Raw genomic sequence first — 24,934 nt, 5'->3', positions numbered from 1 at the left:
TTTGGAATTTTAAAATGCTTTAACCTAAAATTCTTACATGTTGCACCTTTGAGTTAAGGACCAGAAAACCAAGACAATGAGCTGAAAGGAGCTACAGAGTTTGGCGCTCATTATCTTTTAGTTTGTCACTGTGTTCACATTTCACAAAATCATTTGATTCATTGTAATCATACATATATTAAATATCAAGTATGATACACACAAATCATTTTCAGTACAAGGCCTTTAGAGTAAAGCTACACGGGTACAAGGTCGCTGACTGCCAGCTATTACCGCTGCTGGAGCAACGCAGCCCAGTCATATCATGATTAGCCAAGTTAGCATATGGGAGGCAAAGAGACTGAACATGGTCGCCCTGCATTCAATGATGCTAATACGAGAGCTAACATAATTGCTAATCTAGCCAAGGCCTCAAGGACAGAATACCGATCAAATCAAATTGGACAATTTTCTGCTAACAAGGTTAGGACTTGAATTTGGATGGGGAACAGAGAGAGAGAGAGAGAGAGAGAGAGAGAGAGAGAGAGAGAGAGAGAGAGAGAGAGAGAGAGAGAGAGACATTGGCAGGCAGAGACTAAGAAAGAAAAGTGATTTAATTTAGCTGTCGTGTTGTTACAGCCCAGCCACCAGGGGAAAGCCCTTTTCAATTTCTTTGTCTCCTTTGATCAAACTGTCAGTTTGAGTGGGATGTCGAGTTGCTGTGTGAGATGACAGGAGCTCAGGCCCAGACAAACGATACTCCTGCTCTTGGGAAAGGGGAATGCACAAAAGTTGCTAAGTCACAGTGCCCTCCTCGAGTTCCAATAACGTGAGCGAGGGCCAGGAAGGTATCTGACTAGAAACAGGCAGCATGTATAATAGCTTTCTCCTCCTCCCCTGCTGTCCACACTGCATTCAGTCTGCTCCTGTGAGTGTAAAATCGTGTGTGTGTGTGTGTGTGTGTGTGTGTGTGTGTGTGCTGTTCGCTAAAACATGGTTGCTGATGCATGCTGCTCACCGATGGCGGCAGCCGCAACAGATTATGTTTACAGAAGCCACAATCAGACTGCAGATGTCCATAAATTCTTAGGGAAATAGAGTCTGTGTGTGTGAGTGTGTGTGAGTGTGTTTCTGAGCGTCTGTTTGAGAAAAGAAAGGGGAACCTGTGTTCTGTGGCCAGCTTGACAAAACAAATGAAAACTGGAAACCAATTTGGAGAGAATACAAGCAGCATCCCCATTTTCTCCAACAATTTCCTTCACCAATTACAAAAAAAAGACTTTTTTTGCCTTTGTCGTGAACCGCAATTACAAAAAACGGACATATTGTACCATGCACTAAGGCCTGACTGGTCAGACTTCACTCTTTGTACTTAGCTTTGCGGATATTATTTTTCTTTTTTGGGATGAAGAAAAAACAGGTCTGTACAGCAGAGAGTAGGAGGAAGTGATTTAAAAAAAGGAAAGGAGGAGGAAAGACACTGACAACCTGTCAGCACTATGTCCAGGAGGTTTTTTCTTTGTGTCTTGTACTTTAGCAAGTCTTGTTCAAATAATCAACTCAAGCAAAAAATCTCCATTAGCTTCCTGATCTCCTGATTTTAATCTATTTTGAAGTGATTTGAGATGAACTATTGTTTAAAGAGCACTGCAGTAATGAGCACTGAAGAGTGGCTCCTCCGCTTCATCTATTTTTACTGCTTCTGCATAAAAGCTGCATTTGGAAGATTTATTCATGCTCATATATCTTAAAGCACGCTGAGTGCATACATGCAGTGTTTGGCCTTAGTATGAACACAACCTGACCTGGTGTTAGTGTCCTTCTTTGTCCAGTGAGATGAATTAGTCATATTGCACCAAATAGTCTTTTTTGACATTCTGATATAACACAGCTAATAAAAACAACGAACAAACAAACAAACGTGAAGGTGTTAACGGGTCTTTATGAAAGTATTGCTCCATACGTGTAAAAAGCAGTATAAAGCCTTTTGTGGCTCCAGAGGAGGCTGCTTGTAATCTGATAAATTGCCTCCAGTGATGTCACTCAGTGGCTATGTTGCATTGTGGGTAATGTAGGTGCCAGGTTTTGAAAAGGAAGAAGAATGTGTGGAATAAAAAAGATGCTATCTCTGGTTCTGCCATATCAATTTTGATCACTTGTTTTAAACTGTCGATAGTGAGTCCAACAGTGACTGCTTTACACCAGACGCCTACATTACCCACAATGCCACTTTGCCACCAAGTGACATCACTGGAGGCAATTTATCAGATTGCATGCAGCTTCGTCTGGAGCCACAAAAGGCTTTATACTAGACCTATAAACACCCTTTAATGTGTAAAATTGGTGGAGTTACCCTTTAAAGGCCCTGAAAATTCTTGAGCACCAGGGTCGTCCTACATGAGCCTAAAGTTGAGATTTCTGTTCCTCAACGGGGCCAGCTGGAAAAGGTGATGTCACAAATTTCTGTGCAGCAATTAGCGTTAGCAAAATCTGAATGAAAATGTGATGACAATTGTGGGTTTGTTTGCTTATGTTGCCGCCACTGTTAATCAAATCTGATCCAAATCCACACAGACCTGATGAGGCAGACATGTTTTTTTTTCTCTCAATAAATTAACTTATGCTGCATTCACATGGATTCAGGCAGACGGGAGACGGCAAGCAGGATCTCGTTTCAGTGGACGAGAACAGGGCAGTAAAATTAGTTGAGGCCAGTAGAGAATATCAGCAACGGCAACAGAAAGTTAAAATGTTCTTCAAACTTAAAATAAAACAAGGCTGATTGGGACAACGAGGAGCTTTAAGGCACAAAATAATTGTATCTAATATATTACATTCTTTGTATATGATACAATTTCACCATAGCAACATATCAACATGTAAGTTTGGTTTTGCCGTGCTGTCATTACCCCTGGACTTTTTGATTGCTCTCCAGAAGGTGTCTATCTGCCATCTACCATGAATGCAGCTTATTTTACTTAAATTTAACTTTGGTTGTTTCTTATTTGGTCATGAAAAAGTCATAGAGAAATACTGAAGATTTAAAGCCAGTTTTCAGGAGCTTTAACAAATCTATGTGGCATTTCACACAACACGACCATTCTAAACTCAGATGTCCTCATGCTGGGAGGCTTAATAAATATCGACCCATTCGGTGAGACAATTTTCGTGCAGAATACAAAGTGACTGCACTAACGTCACAGACATAACCATCTGAATTAAATAAAATCAAACAATCGATCCAATTAATGCCAATGATTAATTACTCACCCTCGAGGGGGCAGTAGCGAGTGACCTTCTCAGGCATTAATTGCCCTTCCTTGTGTCTGCAGTACACCTCAGCGATCTGTTGCCGGCACTCCTTGCTCTTGGCTCTGGATAGAGCTGAAATGGCTTCCTTCCCACTGATCTCACACTTGGGTGGCTGGTCGTAGGTCACCTCCAGCGGTGCTGCGGTTGCTGGCCTCCTGTGGGGGTGCTGATGTCTGTGCTGCGTCTGGGCCTGCTGGGCCTGCGAGGCACGGTAGTGTTGCCGCGACACTCCAGCGGCGCCCTGACCGCCTGGGTAGGAACCGTTGTTGCTGACCGCCAGCGGCTGGTGGCCTACGGGCAGCACTTCATTTGAGCTGCGGCCCAGACTCGGGGAGCTGTCCCGCCAGGCCTGCCGCTGAGCGTGGGCCTTCTCCTGCAGATGCTCCCGCTGCTGCTTGCTGCTGGTGGCCCCGACAGACTGCCGGTGTGACTGTGAGCGAGCGCCAAAGTTACTATTGTCTATGTTCTCAAAGTCTTTGGGCACAGAGTTCTCGTTGTTGCTGTCAACCTTATTTTTCTCCTTCGGCCGGTGGGAGTAGTATCCATCCTGAATGAGGAGAGAGGGAAAGAGGAGGAGAAAGACAAGGGAAGCGTTGGGGAGAAAAGGGGAGGAGGGGGGACACAAACAAGAAAAACAAGATCAGAATTGAGTGAGCGCGGTGCATATCAAACGTCGGATTAACAATCAATGTAGCATATATGAGTGGGCAGCGCTGCAATGAAGCGTGAGGCATGAAATGAAGTAGCAAGGTATTGAGTTGGAGGACTACAAGGTGCAACCTGACTGGAGGTGATGCAGGGCTGAGGGCTCTGCTGCTCCGTGCCATCATCAGATTAGCCCCGGTTTCAATTAAATTCTCCCTCAAATGGGCCCAGCACTCCGTAAACAGATTACCAAGGAGGGATAAAGGGCCAGAATGTGACTGTGAGATTGTGTGGGTGTTTGCGTTGCTGCGTGAGTGTGTGCATGCATGTGTACAATTCCTGTTTTCAGTCAAGCCACATGAGAATGTGAAGAAATTGTAGTGGTGTGGCGTGTGACTGGAAAGGCTGCACTTGTCAGCGCTGTGCTTCTGCATATGTGAGATAGTGTGTGTGTGTGTGTGTGTGTGTGTGTGAACGTCTGAATGTACAATTTCCCTATCTTTCCAGCAGAATAGGCTGAAAGCGAGGGAGGGGCACAGGGGAGAACCGAAAGAGGAAAAAGGGTAACGAGTGAAAGTGGGGAGTGCGAGGCGAAGCAGCGCTGACACGAGGCATGAGTGCTGCTCCCAGGAAGCTCCGGCTTGTTCCAGTGAAATGTGCTGCGATGCATCAAACAGAAAACTAAGCAAGCCGTCCCGGCTGCCACACCACTGTTGCACACCTTGCTAGACCCGTAAGAGAAAGAGGCGGAGGGCAAAAAAAGACGAGACAAGATAGAGCTCATAACAACAAGGACCCCTGATGTGTTTCTCCATTTACTAGACACAGAAGAGAGGGGACAAAGAAGGAGGAGGCTAAGTGCAATCTGAGGTATGTAAGACAGAATGGAAGCAGGAGAGCTGAGAGACATGAGGGTAGCAAGCGAGAAGCTATTGTGAGCCAGCCACTCAGAGAGGAAATGTTTTCCCACCCCTAAAGCCAGGCATGTTATCAGCCCATCAGCCTCCCCTCTCTGCAAACACCTTGTACCGGCACAATTACAAAAGGTGGCTGGGTGACACACTTTCACACTCGGAGAGACAGGGGGAGAGGGGGGTGATCTTCTAGAAGTGAAACAACAACCTAGATGGAAAACAAGAGGAGGAACAATATTCTCATTGTCAGCTCCTTTTAAGCGGCTTCCTTGAAAGAGGCCTGATTCTCACAACACTGGATACCTTTAAGCTCCTTTCCTCGTTTCCTCTCCTTGCACACTCACATTCTCTCGACTCTTTGCCTTTTCCCTTCACACTTCTCTTCACACATCCCGATTCCGCCCCTCTGCTCGTCTCCCTTCACCTATCATCCCTTCTGCTCCACATCTCCCCCTCTCTCGTCCTGTGTTACCCATTTCTTTTGCACCTCCTTTTCTCCGCTCCGCTCTCTCCCCTTTATTCCCAGCGTCATGTCAACTCCTGCCTGTCATAACCTCTCCCTTTCCCCTCCTTGTCTTTCTCTACTGTCGTCACCCCGCCAGTTTAAACAGACCATGTTGTCTGAATGGCAGAACCTGCTAATCCTGCGTGTAACAGCTGCTTAGGCCAGTGATCACCTAAAAAGAAATCCCTACTTGCCGAGTTTCAAAGGGAACGCTTTAGGGAGCTAATCCATGCAGTGCAAGTCACTGGATGTTTGCAGAGGTAAAATGAGTCTGTGTGCATTCACAATTATGTGTGTACAGTGTCTGCTTCTTGTGGATTTTCTTTCTAAAAATGTTCACTCAGTGTGTGTGTGTGTGTGTGTGTGTGTTTAAGGGAGCGAGAGAGCAAGTAAAGCAGAGGCAGCATGTGTTTGCCCCGGAGAGACGGATACTCTCGCTTTGAGTCCCACTGCGAGAGACATGAGAAGATGAGGGACACAGTTAAATTGGAAAAATGCCCAAGTGAGCAAACAACAGCGGCCGGATGTCTCTCAACCCGACTTTATGGAACAAATCTATTTTGCTTACAGCAGACAGATACCTAACATTAGATGATGAGGCATTCTCCGCATTCTTTTATTGCTGAATTGAAAATATACAAAATCTTTCAAAAGTATGTTAAGTCAGTCTTCACACCAACGGCCTCATTCTCCACAGTAAGGCCAAGTGAGGCTAACCTCTGTCTGTACTGTACGTAGCAAAGAAAGCTAATGATTATTTTCATCATCAATTTATCTGTTGATTAATCAGTAGGTTTATATTCTAAATACATTCAGAAAGTGTAAAAAACTTCCTTCACAATCTTGCACAGTAAGGTTTCTGCAGCATTTTATAGTGGAGATGTCACACCACGGCTGAAATAGGGGAAAACCCTCAACTAAAGTCAGGTCGATAAATTATCAGTTCCCCCTCTGTTTTAGCTCCCGTCTCTTTAAGGCCCACCTCCCAAATATCGAGTCTCCTCTGATTGGTCAGCTCACACGTGCCTGAGCCAGCAGCGCTACCAACAACAGCGCAGCTAAATCAATTCTTACATACAGTCCAAACAAGCCGCTAAGCATAAGTTATGCAAATGCAAATGTGTGACTCTGAGATGTGGTGTGATTTCATGAAGTCGCTGAATTAAAGCCGGACTGCTGACGAGGAGGCGTTTCAGCAGCAGTGTTATCTGTGGGAGAGAGGAGCTTCTGTTGGCGCGGACTTTGACCTTTTTAACTTTCAAGATCTTTTACATGCACATAAGAACATAAAACGCTGAAGGAAAGGGAAATCTTTGCTCATTACATCTTAGCCATTTTTGCCCTCAGGAGTATGTCAAGTACAGGCTACGAAGGAAATTAACGGTTATTGGTATCAGCTGAAAAAAATCCATATTGCCCATCCTTAATACACTTCTCTACCAACAACTGCCAAGAGTTAGATCAATCCCACTGTCACGTCTGTACAGTAAATATGAAGCTGGAGCTAGGAGACAGTTAGCTTAGCTCCATATAAACTTCAAACAGGGGAAAATAGCTATCTTGGCTCAGTCCAACAATAACAATATTCAGCCACTAACACTTCTGAAGCTCACTAATTAACATGTTATATCTGGGTTGTTTACACCACACAAGGAACAAAGCGTAAAATAACAATTGGCTGTTTTGGGGCCAGACTATTTCTTGGCTGGCAACCAGCTTAAAGACTTCAGGAAGTTACTGCTTCTCATCGAACTCAGCAAATTTGTCAAAATGTCAAACTATTCCTTTAAGCTTTAGGGAAAACAAACAAACAAACAAACAGTGATGCTACACCACACATGCAAGCAACATATTCAGTAAGTGAGTCGACTTTTTAGTAACTAAACTATTAACGAGACGAGATACATCAGAATCTGTCTGATTCAGCTCGGCAGGTCACACTGATTGATTGATTGATTGATCACATTATATGTTCGCTTGCTGTAATTAATCAGAGCAGCACATTTCAGTGTCAAAAAGAAAAACCTTCTAAGATTTAAAAGACAAACAGCCCAATCAGTCACAATCAGGTAACAATGTGTCTTTTGTCCAATCAAGCCTCCAAAACCCAAAACTATTTGCTTCATAATCAGGTTAGACAGACAAATCCCCACATCTGAATTTGCCGTTTTTGACTGACAAATGACTCATCAACAACTCCTGGACTACTTAAACTGTCCTAGTTTCATCTGGATCATCTGGCTGATTAATTTCAGCATGAGGCTGATGTATTTAAAACTACTTCTTTGAATGCATTCAGCCGGCTATAATTGTTTTCTTTGGGGGTAAAAAAAAAAAAAAAGCATCACAAAGATTTGTTGCTAATTAATTGACACGGACAAGAGTCAGCTGAGGTTAGCCCCGTGTGGCCCTGAAGTGGAAATGAGTACTGTTTGTCAGCTGGCACTGAGGAGATTCCTCTGGATAAACAATCTTCACACTGTGCTCCCTGCTCTCCCTCCTCCTGTGAGCAAAGGACTCCAGTAGCCGCGTCGCTCTTTAATCTCAGGGACTGGGCTCTAAGCAGGAAGCGGTGGGGCACAGAATTAATAGCGGTGGCGGCCACTGGAGATAGGAGCGGAGTTGGACTGCAGATGGGGCTGGGAGCTGGGGGTAGCTATCGATTGTTACAGGGGATATGTTTTCTACTCCCCGGGAGTGTCGAGGAGGCCAAGCCAGGATTGCCTGGCATGCGGTGTGTTGGTTGTGCACACTCACACAAACACACACAAAAGGCCTCCCTGAGCTGTGCCGAGGAGTGAGGAAAAAGCAGAGGGGGTAAACGTTAATATCATCCATCACTGGTAGGTACATTTAGAGAGAGGCCTGTGGGGCTGGGAGTTTCAGCATCCCCTCCGGGAATGGTTTAGTCCATTTCTCAATACTGAGCTGGCCCTTTCCACTTTCCCCCATTTCCTCTGCCACAGGGGGAAATATTTCACCTGTCCTTTTTCTCTCTCTCCCTTTCTCTCCCCTCCAATCTCCTGTGCAGCACAGACAAAAAAAAAGCACATATCTCTCTCTCAGCACCTGTCCAGCTTCACCGCTCTCCTCCTCCACCTCCTCCCCTGGCCCACGTATCATCCCTCGCTCTAGGAAGGAAAGCAGTTCATCTGCTCCGCCTCCTCCCCACCTCCCTAATGCCATCATTTACTGTTGCAGTCCCATGGTAGATGTGAGGGAAAGCAAGGTAGCAGCACATATCAGTTTCACCCCACCCTCCCTGGCCGCTTCCTTTAAAAGACATCATTCCTACGGGGCCGAGGTGAGATAAGCTACTGCGCTTGATGGCAGGCTGTACTCTGTCAACACAGGCCGGCGGATGGACGACCAAACCGCCATGTACATGAACATGTAGTCAAGTGCATTAAGAAACTGTACTGCCAATGTGTGAGTAGGTGGATGTTGAGTCGCCTCGGCAGCGTGCGGGCCAGCCTCTGCTACGACCTGCCTGCCATGTGGCTAACGAGCTCAGATTAATTACCTGTACTGAATCCCTGCGACACTCAGAGTAAGATGCGGCGTCTGGCATGACACGGCAGACTGATACACTGACAGACTTAGCTCACAGCTGCTCCAGCACCTCAGGACACCTAGCGGAGCAATGAGCCAGGGTAGATCCGGGACGACCTAAATGCTTAGTGACTTCTTAGAAGTCTTACTTATCGTAGCTTATCAGCTGTAGAGTTTGGGGGCAAGAGCAGCTGCTCTCTTCTGCTTTCTCAGATTCACAGTTTAGGTATCACACGCTCGTACAAGGAACGGCAAAGTAGACTGAGCTTCAAATTCAGTTCAATAACAAATAGCCTACAGGAAAGACTTTTAAAGAGTCTGAACTGAACAATCAGGTTGGAAACAGGGTAAAGAAAGACAAAGATGAGTCGTGACGAGATCTCTTTTTTTTGCCTCAATCTCGTGGTGTTCTCGTGTCGACTTTCTAGGCTTCTCATTGTATTATGAATATTTCCTGAGTTGCTGCTACCTCTCTCTTTCTTTTTTCTCCCTCCGATCAATCCTTTCAATCCCCTTCTCTCTCCCGACGGCTAAAACTGGAGGAATGCCGGTCACATGTAATGTAAGTGTGTGTGTGTGTGTGTGTGTGTGTGTGTGTGCGCGCGCAGATGCACAATTAGCGGCAGCTCTGAATGAACAGTCTGGGTTTGGTATGCACAGAAGCCTCTTGTTGTGTGCCCTGCGACAAGCCCCGGAGCGAAAGTGGTGAAAAAAAGGCAGTGTGTCTTTGTGTGTGCGCGTGTGTGTGTGCGAATGTGTTACAAATACCTAGAAGAGACAGACAGTGAGAACCTCAGAAAAATACTTAACAGCTTTAGGTTTGGCAAATGAAATCGAAGAAAGGGTGCATTATCTGAAAAGGAGGCAGAAATATTAGAAAAATATGCCTCCCCTCCGGGACTCTTCTTAAACAGACAGATGATTGTAATCGGCTACTTGTTGGAGCCAGTGGAAAAAGATCAAAGTGTGCCAGAGACAATCATCCGGGGGTTGAGACTCGTGGGTGTTCACTAAGACCAGAGGGCAGAGGTGAATTCACAAGCTAATGTTGAATTTCTGACTATATTTGCATGTGTGGATTTCACCGGGCACGAGACAGAAAACTCTGCGCTCATACCGACAGTCAGCAGGACAGATTCCAGGAGTTCCTCTTCCTTAAAAAAGTAACACTTAAAAACAGCGAAAAAGTTCCCCAAGTAAAGGAATGTGTTAACTACAGGGAGTGGAATACAGAAATACTTCTGCTTCCCTCACAATGTGTTTGCATGCAACACTTTTGTGATCTCTTGCAATAGTTTTTCCCCGGAGCTCAGCTGATGTGTACAGAATGCTCAGCCCACTCAGAGCACCGATCTTCTCTGATGGCCTGTTGATATATGAAACCCACATCTGTCAAGTCATCCTGAGACACCGCACATATTATAATATTTAAGGCCCTGCACACTCATTGGAAAAAAACCCACACAGGTGATTTAAATGATTTTAGCTGATTAGACCTCTTGTCAGGACCGTGTGGGCGTGTACAGACTGTGCTTGAATGACATCTCCTTCACTTTTCTGTTAGCTTTGTTGCACCTGTTTGGGTTTACTGTAAATAAACTGCTAAATGCTCAGGGTCATGCTCTCATGTCTGAGAGTGGTATCAAGGGAAGCCTGGATACATTGATTCCTATAAAAGCTGCTCAGTGGCGTATGAAGCCAAAAAAGCTTGACTTCCCAGGTATAGAAAATATCCAGATCTCCCGCATTGGCAGGGTGCGCACTACAGACTTCCACTGTCCGAGCCGGCTGACTTCCAGTCTAGCTCTGAGCTAGCTCGAATAGAGATAAAATGATTTAATTGTGCGGTTCCTCTGGACTTTTCAAATGTTATCGGACCGAATGGATCAAATTCTGATGATGAAACGAGTCATTTAGCAGGGGTTCTGACCAAGCCCCCAGGAAGAGCGCTAGGCTTTGACGCTAGTTTTCGTGGTGGCCAAACTGTGTAATAACATTGTCACGTGAGGCACTGTGGCCCAAAAAGACTTTGTCCCATAAGCTTATGGAACCGGCTGTGTGTATATACACTGATCAGCCACAACATTAAAACCACTGACAGGTGACGTGAATAACATTGATCATCTGATCACAATGCGATGTTCAGCTGGGAAACCTTGGGTGCTGGCATTCATGTGAATGCCACTTGACACGCACCACCCATCCAAACACTGTTGTGGACCAAGTACACCCCCTTATCACAACAACACTACCCGATGGCAGTGGCCCCCCAGCAGGACAATGTGCCCTGACACACCGCAAACACTGCTCAGGAACAGGAACAGCTCGAGGAACACAATAAAGGGCCCAAGGTGTTGACCGGGCCTCCAAATTCCCCAGATCCCAATCTGATCGAGCATCTGTAAGACGTGCTGGAGCAGGTCTGATCCGTGGAGGCCCCACCCCCCAACATACAGGATCCAGAGGATCCACTATAAAACGCCCTGGTGCCAGACACCACAGGACACCTCAGAGGTCTTAAGTCCATGTCTTGACAGGTCAGAGTTGTCTTGGCTGCTCAAGGGGAACCTTCACAATATTAGGCAGGTGGTCATAATGTTATGGTGTATATAAGGCTAGTTTTCATATATATATATATATATATATATATGTATATATATATACATATATATGTATACATTTATATGCATATATATTCAGAACAGCCAAATTAATTACCTTATTCCTGCATTTCAATAATCCTCTGTTCTCCCTGGCCACTAATACTTAATGTAGCATGATCACACATTAGTATTCTACGCTCTCAGTCTTGACCATTAAATTCATTACTCTTGGCTGTTTTGGGCATCAGAAATTAAGGAATTCAAGCCAATTCATCTATTGCATTTATGAGAAGTCACTCTCCATAAAAGCATCGGATAAATGATTGAAATGTAAATGAGTCACTTAATGGGCATAATTTAATCTAGAATCTGCTCACTGTTGTGGAAATGAACTGGAGTGAACGCAACAGTGGAAACATAAGAAAATACCACGAATGTGTTGATATCAAGATTATTCTCTTCTGGTAAACTTTCACAATAAATTGGATTAAGAAGAAAAAGAGTTGAGAGGCGAACTCAAATAACCCTCCAAGATTTATTCTGAGTGTGTACCAACAACAAGGAAACTCACACTGGGAACAATGTTGGAGCTGAAATCCCTAAAGCATGTGGCAAAAGTGAAGCCAGGCTGCCTGAGTCTCACAAGGTTTGGTTCGCCTTCTCTCCTTAAAAATCTTTACTCGGCATCCCGGCAGCTTACATAGATGGATTACTACACACACACACACACACACACACATACACACCTGCACCTCCGGACTTACTTGTCCTCTGTTTCTAATACACACACCGTATTGCTCACACACAGGTCTGCACACACACACACACACACTCCCACAAGCCACATTTATCCTGGGGCCTGTGTGTGTGTGTGTGTGTGTGAGTGTGTGTGAGTGTGAGTGTGGAATAATACATGATTTCTCTGCTGTGGAGGCAGCAGAAGCCGGGCAGGATACTGGATGTGAGGGTGTGAGTTCCTCAGTGTTTATGGACAGTAGAGTCTGGACTGAAGTGTGAAACATCAGCTTTAAAGGTGACATTTGCATATCTATGCCCACCATTATTTTATTCATTCAACACATGTGTCTGACACGCGAAAAACAAAAGGGCGTTCATTCAGAAGTATCGTCACGCTACTTGCTAATCCATCACTCACAAATGCACGGATATAGGACGAAGTGGACTCCATGTGCATGAATTTCCATTGGAAGTAGAAGTGTATTTATTTTGTGTTAAAAAGCTGTGTGAATGAATGAGGTTTGGTCTGGAACATCTAGTCGCAGGCAGTAAAGACAAAGGCAAAGGGACGTCGTTGCCTATTGTAACGCTGTGTGACTGCAGCTGTCAGTGATGACACAAAATGATGATGATTCCTGAGTTTTCTGAATCTTAATTTACAGCTCGGCTCAGCAACATGTGTGGCTATTATGTGGGAGGTAGTGAGTGAGGAAGTGATTATGGACAAAGCTATATCATCGCTCATCATTTGCCTTGGTTCAATTCCTGCCTGTGGCCCTTTGCACCATGTCTTCTCTTCTCTCTCCTGTCGAACTCCTCAAGCTGTCCTATCAAAATAAAGGCTCAAACCCAGCCAAATATAATAAATAAAATCCTCAAATTTTGGGAGCTACAAGTAAAGAAATAATTAATAAAATGATGTGCATGAGTAGTTCACTATCCACTTCAGTGGTGTAACAGCAGAGAAGGGTAGTAATGAGTTCCATTTACTCCGTTATATGTACTCGAGTAACTTTTTTGCTCATCACTGAGCTAGCCAAACCTGACAAAATGCTACATGAACTAGTCAAGCTATTAAGTGCCACTTGTGAAGATAACTGCAAAACTTACATAATTACATTATTACAACTATTTTGATAATCGATTAATAAGTTAAAGTCATTTTTTAAGACAAAAAGTAAAAATGATCTGATTGCAGCGTCTTAACTGTGAATTTTAGACATTAGAGGAAGCCGTCTTGGGCTTTGAGAGAAAACTGAATAACAATTTCTGACATTTCTGACAAGGACACATAAAAAAAAAAAAAATCTTTGGTTGCAGCCCTGGCTGGTGTGGTGTTTGTTTTAGCAGCTATTCATGCTAACATTTACTCATCATACTCCGACTCCTCCTCCAGTACCCTCTGATATCTGATGTTTAGTTTGACCTGTAGGAAGGGTATACTTGGCAGGCTTTATATCACAAAATAGAGTAGCAATTTTCCTAGATGTTGTTATGCATTAGATTGTATTTTTGAACATTAGAACCCTAGAGGGATAAAGCAGGTCGATCTTGTGTCTGGCTGGTCTAAACACTGCCTCACCAGGGTCGGACATAGTCCTGACTTCAAAATAAAAGCCTTTCAATCATGAAACCTCAGTGGTTACAGTCTGAGGTTTGCAATTCAATACACTTCCCACAACACAGTGCTGAAATATTTTTCTCTGACCTCATTACTGCTGTATTCAGTGTCCTTCCACAGAGTACACTGAAATGATAGAAGCCCACTCACTCCTTCAGAACCTCCCTCTTTTATTCCTCTAAATCACTTCCTGTCCTCCGTCCTCCTCGGCCTCCCTGCTGGGCGAACTCTGGGAGTTTCCACATGACAACAACAATCTAAATCATATGGCTTACATACAGTCTATTAGGTCTATATCTCTCAAGGGCATGAAAGCCCTTTAACAAGCCATGAGAAGATACTGGCACCCCCCCTACTGTGTCCCTTTACCCCCTGCTCTCTCTTATACCGGCCTCTTATTTTCCTCTGTGAATTCACCCCAGAACTTTACATCTCCAGCTCTGAATGGAGCCCATCACGCGATTTCTGAGCCATATCTCACAAGGGCATGAAAAAGCCTCACCCCCCCACCCCCACCCCCCTCTCCTCTCCGCACACCTCCCTGTTCAGCCATGAAATGACACCCCTATTTAATCAATTGTGAATCATGAAATTTTGCACAAGAGACCCCTTTTCTTTGCACTTGACAGTGATTGAACTGCACAGCCATGCAATTCCATTCACCATGGCGATGAGAAGAAAAGGGAGCGGGGGAGGGGCTGTGCACTGCGCTGTTAGTGTGTGTGTGTGTGTGTGTGTGTGTTTGTGTGTATGTTCGAGAGATGAAGGTGATTTCCCTGTGACATCATGTGGCCCCCGCTCAATGGCACCGCAACAGAGGGTCCCTTCTGTGCATCGAGGCCACGTGGTTGGGCAGCACAGTGGGATCCTACAGCTGATCTATAGGGGTGCAAAGGAGGTGTGTGTGTGTGTGTGTGTGTGTGTGTGTGTGTGTGTGTGTGTGTGTGTGTGAATAGCCCTTCACACAAACGTTTTACAGAGGCCCTAAATAGACCAGGGGTTAAGAATAACGGGGAAAAAGAGGGCTATAAGAGATTACAAGTGGAGGAGGGTGGAGGAGACAGAGTGAGATAAAGCGAGGGAGAAAAAAGAGGAAAAGTAGTTTAGAGGAGCAGAACAAGAGAGAGAGAAAGATGGGGGTAAGAGACCCCTGATGGGAAAGGCCGCCATCCCCTCTCTTTCTTCTGCATGAATGGGCCGGTGGGAACGACATGTGAATGTATGATGTAAGGTCTGTAGGGAGTGTGTCAGGGAACATAGCTGAGATTCCAGGCATCTGTGTGACATGGCAGTGACACGGCATGACCCCGGCGTGGCCCCCACGCAGAGGCCAGAGTGATTCTGCTCTTTCATGTCATGGCAGGAGGCAAAATGACAAGCTCTGGATTTATGCACCGTCCATTCATTCGCTGTGTCACTCTTGTACGGGATGAAAAAAAAAAAAAGAGGGTGGATGTGTGTGTGTGTGTGTGTGTGTGTGTTTCACTTGCGCGCCAGTGTTTGACTACAGCCTGCTAATGATGTTCAAATATATCACAGCGGTGACAGCTTTGGTTTCACTTCCACAATACGACCGCAAATTCTGCCGGCAGGACAAGCCTCCAGAAGCACAATATTGTGTAACAAAAATAATTTGGAGAAGTGAGGAATGATTCCCTTATAACTAACTCGACTGAAGACACAAACTATTTTACATAACTGTTTTCCTGTAAGTACTTTCATCTCAGTTATTGAAGGGAAAGATGACTGAACAAATCAGAGCACACACAGAGGGTCCATAAGTCTGCCAAGGCCACACAATGCTCCGTATTTGAATGCAGCTCTGCACCAAAACTAGACACCTGTTTCTTGTGCCTTCCACTGAATTTAACTAAATTTTGTACAAATTAAAGGTCCTAAATGATTCATGAAATGTCCAAACATTGCCAGCTAACAACAACTGAGCAGCTTCAATCTGTTGATGAGGACAGTGCAATATGATTAAAAGCTGAGGAACAAGTAAGTGGATCTTGAGTCGTGATTATTGTCAGCTGTTCCTCCTTATCTTAACAGCTTCATTGTTTTGATGCATTTCCTGTTACATCTCTGCTGCCATGGGAATGTAAGGCACCTGTTCATTACATTTATTGACGATGTTACAGTTTCCTTCTAGGCCTGGTTACTCAGATGCACACGACATATATCTCCCCATGGGTTCAAATGAGGCCCGTGCCTTGTCACACTCTCATCTGTATGCTGCGTAAAGACGAATCCGGCTCTGGAAAAGAACACCTGAATGCATCAGGCGCAGATAATAGCAAGAGGCATTTTTCTGGGAACACAGTTTTGCAAATGACATAAATTGTAGGTGACCTGTGTCACTCTACACAGAACACACGTGCTGTGCACCGAGGTTACGACCCTATCTGCTCTGTTTACACCTGCAGAGGAAATTAATTTCTCTGCACTGATAGGCCGATGGTGGGGTGAAAAACAAGATGAAAAGATGTGGAAGAGGCAGAACGTTAATCACTTGAGGCTTATGTGTGTAGACTTGAGCTTTTCCTGTGAACCCAACAGCACAGACTTTAGAAAGAGTTCCAGTTAGACTCACCTAGAAACACTATGAAGGACACAAATTAATCAAAAGTACCTGGATTTGCTTATTTCTATGCGAGCCAAACACAAGGCTTGTGGGTGTGAAATCAGGTCTTAAAACCAGGGTATGGTAAAAGAACTACTTTGTACAAAAAATCACGTGTACGTCTAAAATTAAAAGTGTTTATAGTTGACGGCTCCCGAAAAGCCTGTTGTCAGAAATGTCATCACACAAGTGGGGATAATGCCCCACAATTTTGGACAATCTCTCCTTGTAGGTATTCATCGTGTTGCACCATGTTAATCACACACAATGTGAGGGAAGTGGTTAAGTAAGAATAAGACCAGCTGGAGAGAAGAAGAGGGGAGTTCAAATCGACCGACTGCCAGACTGTCAGTTTCTGAAAAGTGACAAAAATTGTCATCCGCAGACCTCTGATCTCTGATGTTAGATTGGTATTCGTGGAGGCGTTGTTCAACAATAGGACAAACACTTCCAGTGAAGCATGCTGTCAAGTCTTTTGTGAGTTTTTTATGGATGTGGGGAAGAGGGGCCAGGTGGAGGATTCCTGTCTCGATGTACTTGAAAACGCTTTGAGAACATAAGATCGGAGGTTACCCCTCCTCAACACAATAAACAGTAAAATCAAGGTGCTTTGTGTTAGTTTTTTTTTTACCTTCGCTGGCCACATTTCTCACCAAGTTACCTGAAAAATGTAATCATTCAAATAATCCAATTACTTTAACTTCTCATTTCTCAGTCTTTTGTATTTGATAGAGGGGTAACCCTAACCCTAACCCAACAATTTGGAGGTTTAGCTGCTTCTCCCACAGAATGGCTCTGTAAAGTATATGTGTGGGAAACACTGCGTTTACCGACCATGTGGCAGCTTGCCCAGCTTTGAAGACTCAACTGTGTGGTGTACACCCTCCAACTCTCAACAAAACAAGGTGACTCGTGAATGTTCTTATACCTGTGGACAACATTAGCAAGCCAGTCGAGAACATACAACATATAAATATGATTTTCTCCTCTTTGATTGAGGCTTACCATCTCCGTCCCTGTGACGTGGAGACCAAACTGATATTATCGCCCAGTGAGACGTGGACAAACATCAAAATGTCAAAGTAATGGAGCGTTAGTAAGTGTAATGTCATTTTTCTTGCCTGTTGTAGGTCAAACAGGCAAACGGAGGATCACAGTAAACCAGGCATTTAGCTAAATGGGACTGTACAGTGTTAAGCCATCATTTAAATAAGGGTGAACCTGTGGTAGCATTCTCAGACTAACACAGGAATCGTAGAAGCACCGGGGCCAGAACAAGTCATATACGGACGTGTCATGTATGCATAAATGCGTGATGCATTACACTGTAACTGAGGACCCCTCTAGGACTCCAATTATTTCCAGAGGGGATATTTTGAATCTGGTCACAGTCTTATAATCACTTCTTGGCTGTCAGACAGAAACGGTTCAGGCAGTGTTGCAGGAATCAGCCTGTGGAGACAGTTGTTGGTTGGATATCCGCAGAGAGAATTGGGGGGGGGGGGGGGATCTGTCAGGGTGCAGCACAAATGTGTACTGAAGCAGAGAGAAACTAAAAATTACTTTTTCAAAAGTGTGAATGGTCCAGTTGTCACATTTACATTTGCTTAATGCATTTTGCATGCTGAGCAGTTAAACATTTGTCTTGAATATCATTTTCCAAATGATTGTAATCAATTCATTTGAGAGTAACATCATGTGGTCAGATTTGCATTCAAACAACAAATGCGAGCAAGCAATGGCTTTTTCTCCGAACAGCTGTTGACAGTCTCGTGGGGTTATACGGTGCGACACACTTCCAGTTATGCTTGGCCACCGCAAATAGAAAAAAAAGAAATCAACTCCTACAACAAATGGTTTCAGAGGAATGCAGTCGATAACTTTCTAAAGTCACAAAAGTCTACAGAGGCATCTGTCTGAGGGAATGAGAGGGAGATAAAGATCAGAGGAAAACAGGGCGAGGAGGAGAAAGTGAAGGTGAGGAGTTAAGCACCTAAGCTAGCAATAACGAGTGGAGAGACGGCTGATACGATCTTTTGGTCTGACACCCAGATCATTAAAACATCTAAAAGATTGAGGGCCCCACTGTCCAGCACAGCAGATCCTGGGGCAGAAAGGAGATTTCCCACTTTGAGCTCTTTTCACAGTTTTAAGGAACCTCAAATTCAAGGAACCCAATGAAAAATCAACAGTCTGATGATAACATTAACAGAAAGTGTTATATGGTCTTATTACAAGAAAACAATCACAAGTCTTTGGTCTCTCTCTGACATAATGAGTTCCTCATTATAATAATTGACAAACACAGTTAAACTAATTAAATAATTGCAGGAACTGCAGAGGAGCTATTGATTAAATCCTAATCCTGTTTGGAATGACACAGCCACCAGATTTCCCTGCTTGACCCCAAATTCATTTTGGCACCGGTTACCTTTAGTTATTTTACAACACTGCTCTGATCTGCTAGATTGACCTCTGTGGCTCAAGTTATTCGCAGATTATTTGGACACTGGTCCCCTCATTGACAAGACACCGCTAGATTCCCAACAGCTGTCTCAGTCTGGACCGAAGTGGTGCACTGACCAAGTTGGTCGGCTTATTGTAATACATTTGTGAACACACCTGTAAATTACTGGCCAGGTGGGGACATCCTTGCCACCCAGCTGTTAGCTCACTATTTAATCTGCCGGTTGAAGCCAGAGCTGATAAATACCCGTGACTCCTGCAGAATCAATTGCCACGGGCAGAAATTTAGATTATACACACTGAAGACAAAAGCCAGATGTTAGTGGGTGTTAGTGGGTTTTTTGTCCAGTGTGAAAGAGGTGAAAGTCACATTCGTGGTGCTGTTCCCTCTCCTGTCTCACTCTGTCACGACTCTTAATCTCCTGGCAATCAAGCCAACAATTGGCTTTTACCAGTGCCAAACCCTAACAAGACAAAGTGGATTGCCCTGATTAACCAGCGGGGTCACATGCAAACTTTAAACTCCTACAAACTCCTAACAGCCAACGACAAACACCTCTTCTGTATCTACACTGCCAGCTTGGGGTTGAGTTTCAGTGGTACAGATTATAAAGACAGAAGCCCATTTTACACAGCCTGTACAAGGCGAGAGTGAATTTGCCTCGTCACTCTGTATAAAACATACAAAGACGGGATAAGAGAGCTGAAGACGTCCAGCAGCTGTTAGCAGCTACCTCAAGAAAGAAGGACAGCAACGGATAATGTCCAGTAAAGGTGTCAAAGGATTGTTACTGCCATGTTAATGCATAGTTATAGTTTAAAAAGCACTGTGTATGTTATACATCACACTAGATACCGACACTGTTGTGTTACACGTAACGCCTGGCGACCTATCCAAAATCACACACTGGGGTGGCATTATGCTGCCGTTGTTTAGTTCAGTGTAAAAAGGTAAATGTGGTGTGATGGCGGCCTTCATTGTTGTAGTATTGCAGGATCTCTGTGTAAAAAGGACTAGAGATGTTGACAATGGAAATGTGCTGTTGTCTAGTTTAAGAAGCACATCATTTAACTCGTCATCACCCAAAAACAATCTATTTTCATATTTACTTGAACCAGGATTCTTCTTCACCCTAACTTTGAGAATGTAACACAATAATAAGCCTTTAAAGAAACATTTACAAGTAAACATAGCATCCAATTCAGCACCAATTATAGCTCAACAGCTAGACTGCCAAGGTGTTTGAGGAAAACAAGCACCATGCCTCTTCCCATTGTTGATTTTCCAACACTAATCCCACCTCAGAACAGCATGGAGTCTCTCCAAAATCCCACCGAACCTTTTAACCCGACATCAAAAGCCATTTGCTGCCAGCAGGGCTACCGGACCGGGCCACACCCAAAACAAGTCGCGACACAATCCGGTCAAATTACAGCATTCACCTCCCCCTTCCCTACCCTTAAAGGGCACCTTAATATCCCCTCCACCACCTGGCTGGCATCAAAGCCCAGATCCCAGTGCTTAGCAGGGCAACATTTTTGGCTTTCATTTCCTTCTCCTCAGCGGGGGTGCGCAGGGACATGCCAGGGCCTCGGCTCAGTGTGAAAGAGAAAAACAGCGAGGTAGACAGGGAGTCTCTATTGCAGCCAATAATGTCTGTAATTTGTCCACAGATTGAGTAGAGAAGAGACAAAGAAAGGCCCTCAGACACCACTCATTCAGTTGAAAGCACATTTATGCGAGTGTGTTTGTGCTTGTTTGTATTTGTGTGTGTGTGTGTGTAATTAGCAGCACTGTGATACAGCTCCCTTTGCTTGGCTGCAGGGTTACTGGACATCAGGACTCCTTCTCCTCCTTCACCCCCACCCCCCCCACCCCATCCCTCAGCTGCAGATGTTGGGTTTGGCACGACAACGGAGCCGCACAGAAGTGGACAGATGTTTGCGCACACACACACACTTCCACGCACAGATACGCGCGCATGGATATGTGATGTAAAACTGCAGTGAATGTGATCACACACATGCGATCTCTTCACTGTCTCTCTTCCAGTCTCGCCTGCTGGCCTTGTATGGCCTCTACACACCCACCATATGCTAACTGCTGGAAGAGAGCTGTAATTTGTAAATGATTTAACCTTTTAATAGAGAAAAGATGAGGTTGGCTACAGCTGAGTCCCTCTGGATGAGAAGCCAGAGAAGAAAAATAAGTATTGGAGCTGTGATTTAGACATCATTTAATTGTACTGTCCAATTATCTATGCGGTTCATGTACTGAAGTGATTTGTCTGTTGTGTGTGTGTATGCATGAGTGTGCACTTGTTGGTGCATTCTTACTTGAGGATAAATGTGTGCGCATGCAAAGTGTGTGTGTGTGTGTGTGTGTGTGTGTGTGTGGTTTTCAAAACAAGCTGGTGCCAAGGCTTAGCTGATAGGCTAATTAAGCTCACCACAGGGAATAAATGTTTCCTCTCTGCCTGCCATTTGTCACACCTGGCACGGAAATGTCACTAGGAGAAGAAACACACGCATGCACACACACACACACACTCAGTGGGCGCAGCAGACACACACGGTGGGAGAAGTGCTGAGGCGACAGAGCTACTGCGTGAAAGTAAGTGGAGGCAGAGAAAGGGAAGAGGCAAACAGAAAGAGGAAAAATAGACAAATGAGACACAGCGAAGGAGAAAAAGATGCAGGGAATTGCGCAAATGAGGAAAAATGATTAAAAAAAAGTGTAAGTGAGAGAAGGAAGGGGAAGTGGTGAGAGGATCTGGCAGACAACAGCATCCTGTTGAGCCTCGCTAGTCATGTTTTCATTACAGAATGAAATGTGAGTGTATGTTTCCTTCAACTCCAGCTGAACTGAATATATTCAGGAGGACATCACAAGATTACATAATTAATTGAGCAGCAGTGAGTCTGATAAATTATGACATTTCATCGCTGTTTCACATCTAAGAGGGCATTTGTGTTTTGTCTTACGAATGTGATGGTTTTATCTGCTGCTATGGTGACAGGGGCGCGAGGCTCGACTGGAGGCAGAGAAGTTGCGGTAATGGTGCGTCAGGTGTCCAGGTGGCAGCACGACATGACAGCTATTTCTTTCTGAGAAGCGTAGGCAGATACAGCAACGTCCAGCCGTATTCCTAAAATAGGCTCCTTCCAACCGTTATCACATTTTCACTTTATCAATATGCCAACTTTTGGACCAAGTGCTACCATAAATGCTAACATCAGCATGCTAACACGCTCACAGTGACAATGCCGGCATGCTGAGTTTTAGCAGGTAGAATGTTTATTCACCATCTCAAGGCCTTCACACACTGGAAGCATTGCTCTTGTGCGGTGAAATCGTCTGTCATTATTTTTGACACTGAACAGGCGAAAAAGCAGCTTTATTGTCAGAGCAAGGTCGATTTTTAGTCTTGTTGCACAAAAGTACCATCATGTTACCTGTAAAAGGTGCAATATGTAAGAACTGGCCACCTTTCGAATTCATACTCCAAACAAATAGCGGGCAGCATTTCACCAGAGTAACCACCAACTTCTGCTAACTATGGCTGCAGTTAGCTAGTTAGCTCAGTTAGCCATGCAGCTAGCTGTTTAGACCGGGAGCTCAAAGCACTGGGGAAGTGTTGGTGTTGACACCGCTCGCACAGGAGCTTTGGACCGGGACGGACCAGGGCTAGCTGGTTAGCATGCTAAACATGCTTTTCAACACAATACATAAACAACATAACATCAGTTCCTTCACATTTTGAAGTTGAATGTTTTCAACCAAAATTCTTACATAATGCACCTTTAATTGTTTATGTGTTTCATCACCCAGCACTGTTTGACAAAGGGCACAAAATTATAAAGACAGTGTTGCAGCAACCTCGACTGTTCCCTGCAGAGACAGTCTGCTTCATATGTGGGACAGCTGAGCTGTTGTTATAACCACCTGTGCTGTCTTCACATCCACCAGACTCCTTTGATAAAAACAGTAATTTTACCACACAGAACAATTGGTTGCTGGTCTGCCACTGCCTCAGTCAGTTAATTTGTTTGTAACTTTGGTGTTTCAACATATTAATACATCTTAACGGACCAAATGGTCTGCTGTAAGTTGATTTATGAGACATTTTCGCAGTATTTTGCACATTCGTGTCGTTTATTCTTCACGTCCTTGGTGTGTAAAGGCCACATGAGGCCGATTGAATGCCATGGAGAAGCACTGGCCAAAATTAAAAGTTGGCTACAAAATTTCATGACAATATTTGCAGATATTTCACTCAAAACAAGAAATGTCAACCTCATGGTGGCGCTGGTGGAAATGTTAGGGAAATTATTATTAGGATTCATGTGGGAACCACGACAGTCTGTGAAAAAATGTGTGGCAATCTATTCAACGATTGTTGAGATATAAGAGACGGACTGACAGACCGATTAAAAAAAAATTCAGAGCTGTTTTAAAAAGTGCACTGCAACACTTGGTCAGTTTCTCCCGTAAGCTACAATGTTTCCCACGTTATACTTTAGATTCCCCTCTCGTTTTCTCTCTTCCAGACACACGCACACTCACCGATAGGCGAGCTGCTTCACACTGAAATCTGCTGTTCATTACAGGCGTGACAGCTTAAGTGGAGTGTAGCCCCACAGCCATTGTTACACTACTAACCACCAACACAGACCGACTGCTGCACAGGAGAGCTGAGCACCACACACCTCAGAGTCCACAGGAGATTTAAGGTGGGGATAAGGAATGATGACAGAAATTATGTAAAGCCTCCCAAGGCCGCCAGCGAACTTTTGGGAGGAATTGAGGGAGAAATCGGTGTTGTAACCATCTCTGGTTAGATTGAAACAAACGACCTGCTGTTGTTGTTGTTTTGGAGTGCACCGCTGAAATGGATGCCCTCTGAACAAACACTACACGCCTGGATTACATACACAGTGTGGGTTTGGGTGCCGGAGTGCGAGAGTTAGGGGGGCGACTCGCTTTCATTTCAGCTCGCCTGAAAATGCAGACTCCAACCTCTGTTCATTTGCAAGCGATTATTGTCCAATAGATTAGATATAACGTCCTTTTCAGCGCAGAAGCTTTTCATTGTTAAAACTTTGATGGAATCCAACTTTGCAACTGAAAGCAAAGTGAGTGCTTATTGTGCAAACACTGTGAGGCTGCATCCTGGTCTGATGCTGTCAAAGCACGTGGAAAAACGCTGCGGCTGTGCAAGTCAATGCGAAGGCTCTGCATTAGGGATGCTGCACCAGGCTGGATCTTTTCCTTCATCCAGTGCTGAAATTCATGCATGCCACATGGTGTTATTTCCATGGATCACTTCAAAGGGAAGTTGAATCAAAAGATCTTGTTCTTTACTAAAGCATGCTGGCATCAGAGGCTCGCTGATACTTTCCTTTTTCATCTTTGTTCGACGGAGTCCTCTTATCTGTCTCTTGTCAACATGTCACTTAGTCATCCTTAACTAACACCAATCTTGGTACCAGCTGGCCTTTTTCCTTCTTCTCCTCCCTCCCTCCTCCTGCTGCTCAGCCCCCCTCTCATTGTTCATCCCATCTCCTTCCTCCTCCGTGCTGACAATCGACACATCGCCGCCGCCGTCATCTGCTCTAATACATGCGACGTGCAGTTCGACAGCCCGTACGGTCCCATCCTGCCCGGCGCAGCAGAAACATGCCGGCCCCATATGGAGCCTCCCCACAGGGGGAATGTATCTGGGACGGCTGGTGGAAGTCAGCGAGGATGCTAGCTAGATGAAGTTAACACACCGGTAGCTTTAGTAGTGTACAATAATGCTGTGGAAACTTTAAAGGTGCACTATGTAGTTTTGCGGAAGACATTTTAACCAGAAGAGTAAGATCGATTGACTTTTTTTTTTATGTCTAAACAAAGTAAATAAACAAACTCTCTTTCAAGACTGAATAAACAAACTGACCTTAAAGGACAACAACACTGTTTATATGTGGCGG

The 24,934-nt window shown here is 44.6% G+C and overlaps 1 protein-coding gene across 1 annotated transcript in view; it reads right to left on the bottom strand.

Annotated features, from left to right (window-relative positions):
* LOC141001914 (xylosyltransferase 1-like) overlaps positions 1–24,934 on the bottom strand; it is an 84,472-nt gene that overhangs the window by 35,873 nt on the left and 23,665 nt on the right. Inside the window, exon 2 of the mRNA XM_073473077.1 lies at positions 3,250–3,838. Coding sequence (XP_073329178.1) covers positions 3,250–3,838 — 589 coding nt within the window. The remainder of the gene's footprint in view (positions 1–3,249; positions 3,839–24,934) is intronic.

Source organism: Pagrus major, chromosome 1 (genome assembly GCF_040436345.1).
Source record: "Pagrus major chromosome 1, Pma_NU_1.0".
NCBI classification, from domain to species: domain Eukaryota; kingdom Metazoa; phylum Chordata; class Actinopteri; order Spariformes; family Sparidae; genus Pagrus; species Pagrus major.
Note: the sequence above shows the minus strand (reverse complement) of the source record. Positions and strands in the feature narration are given on the sequence as shown.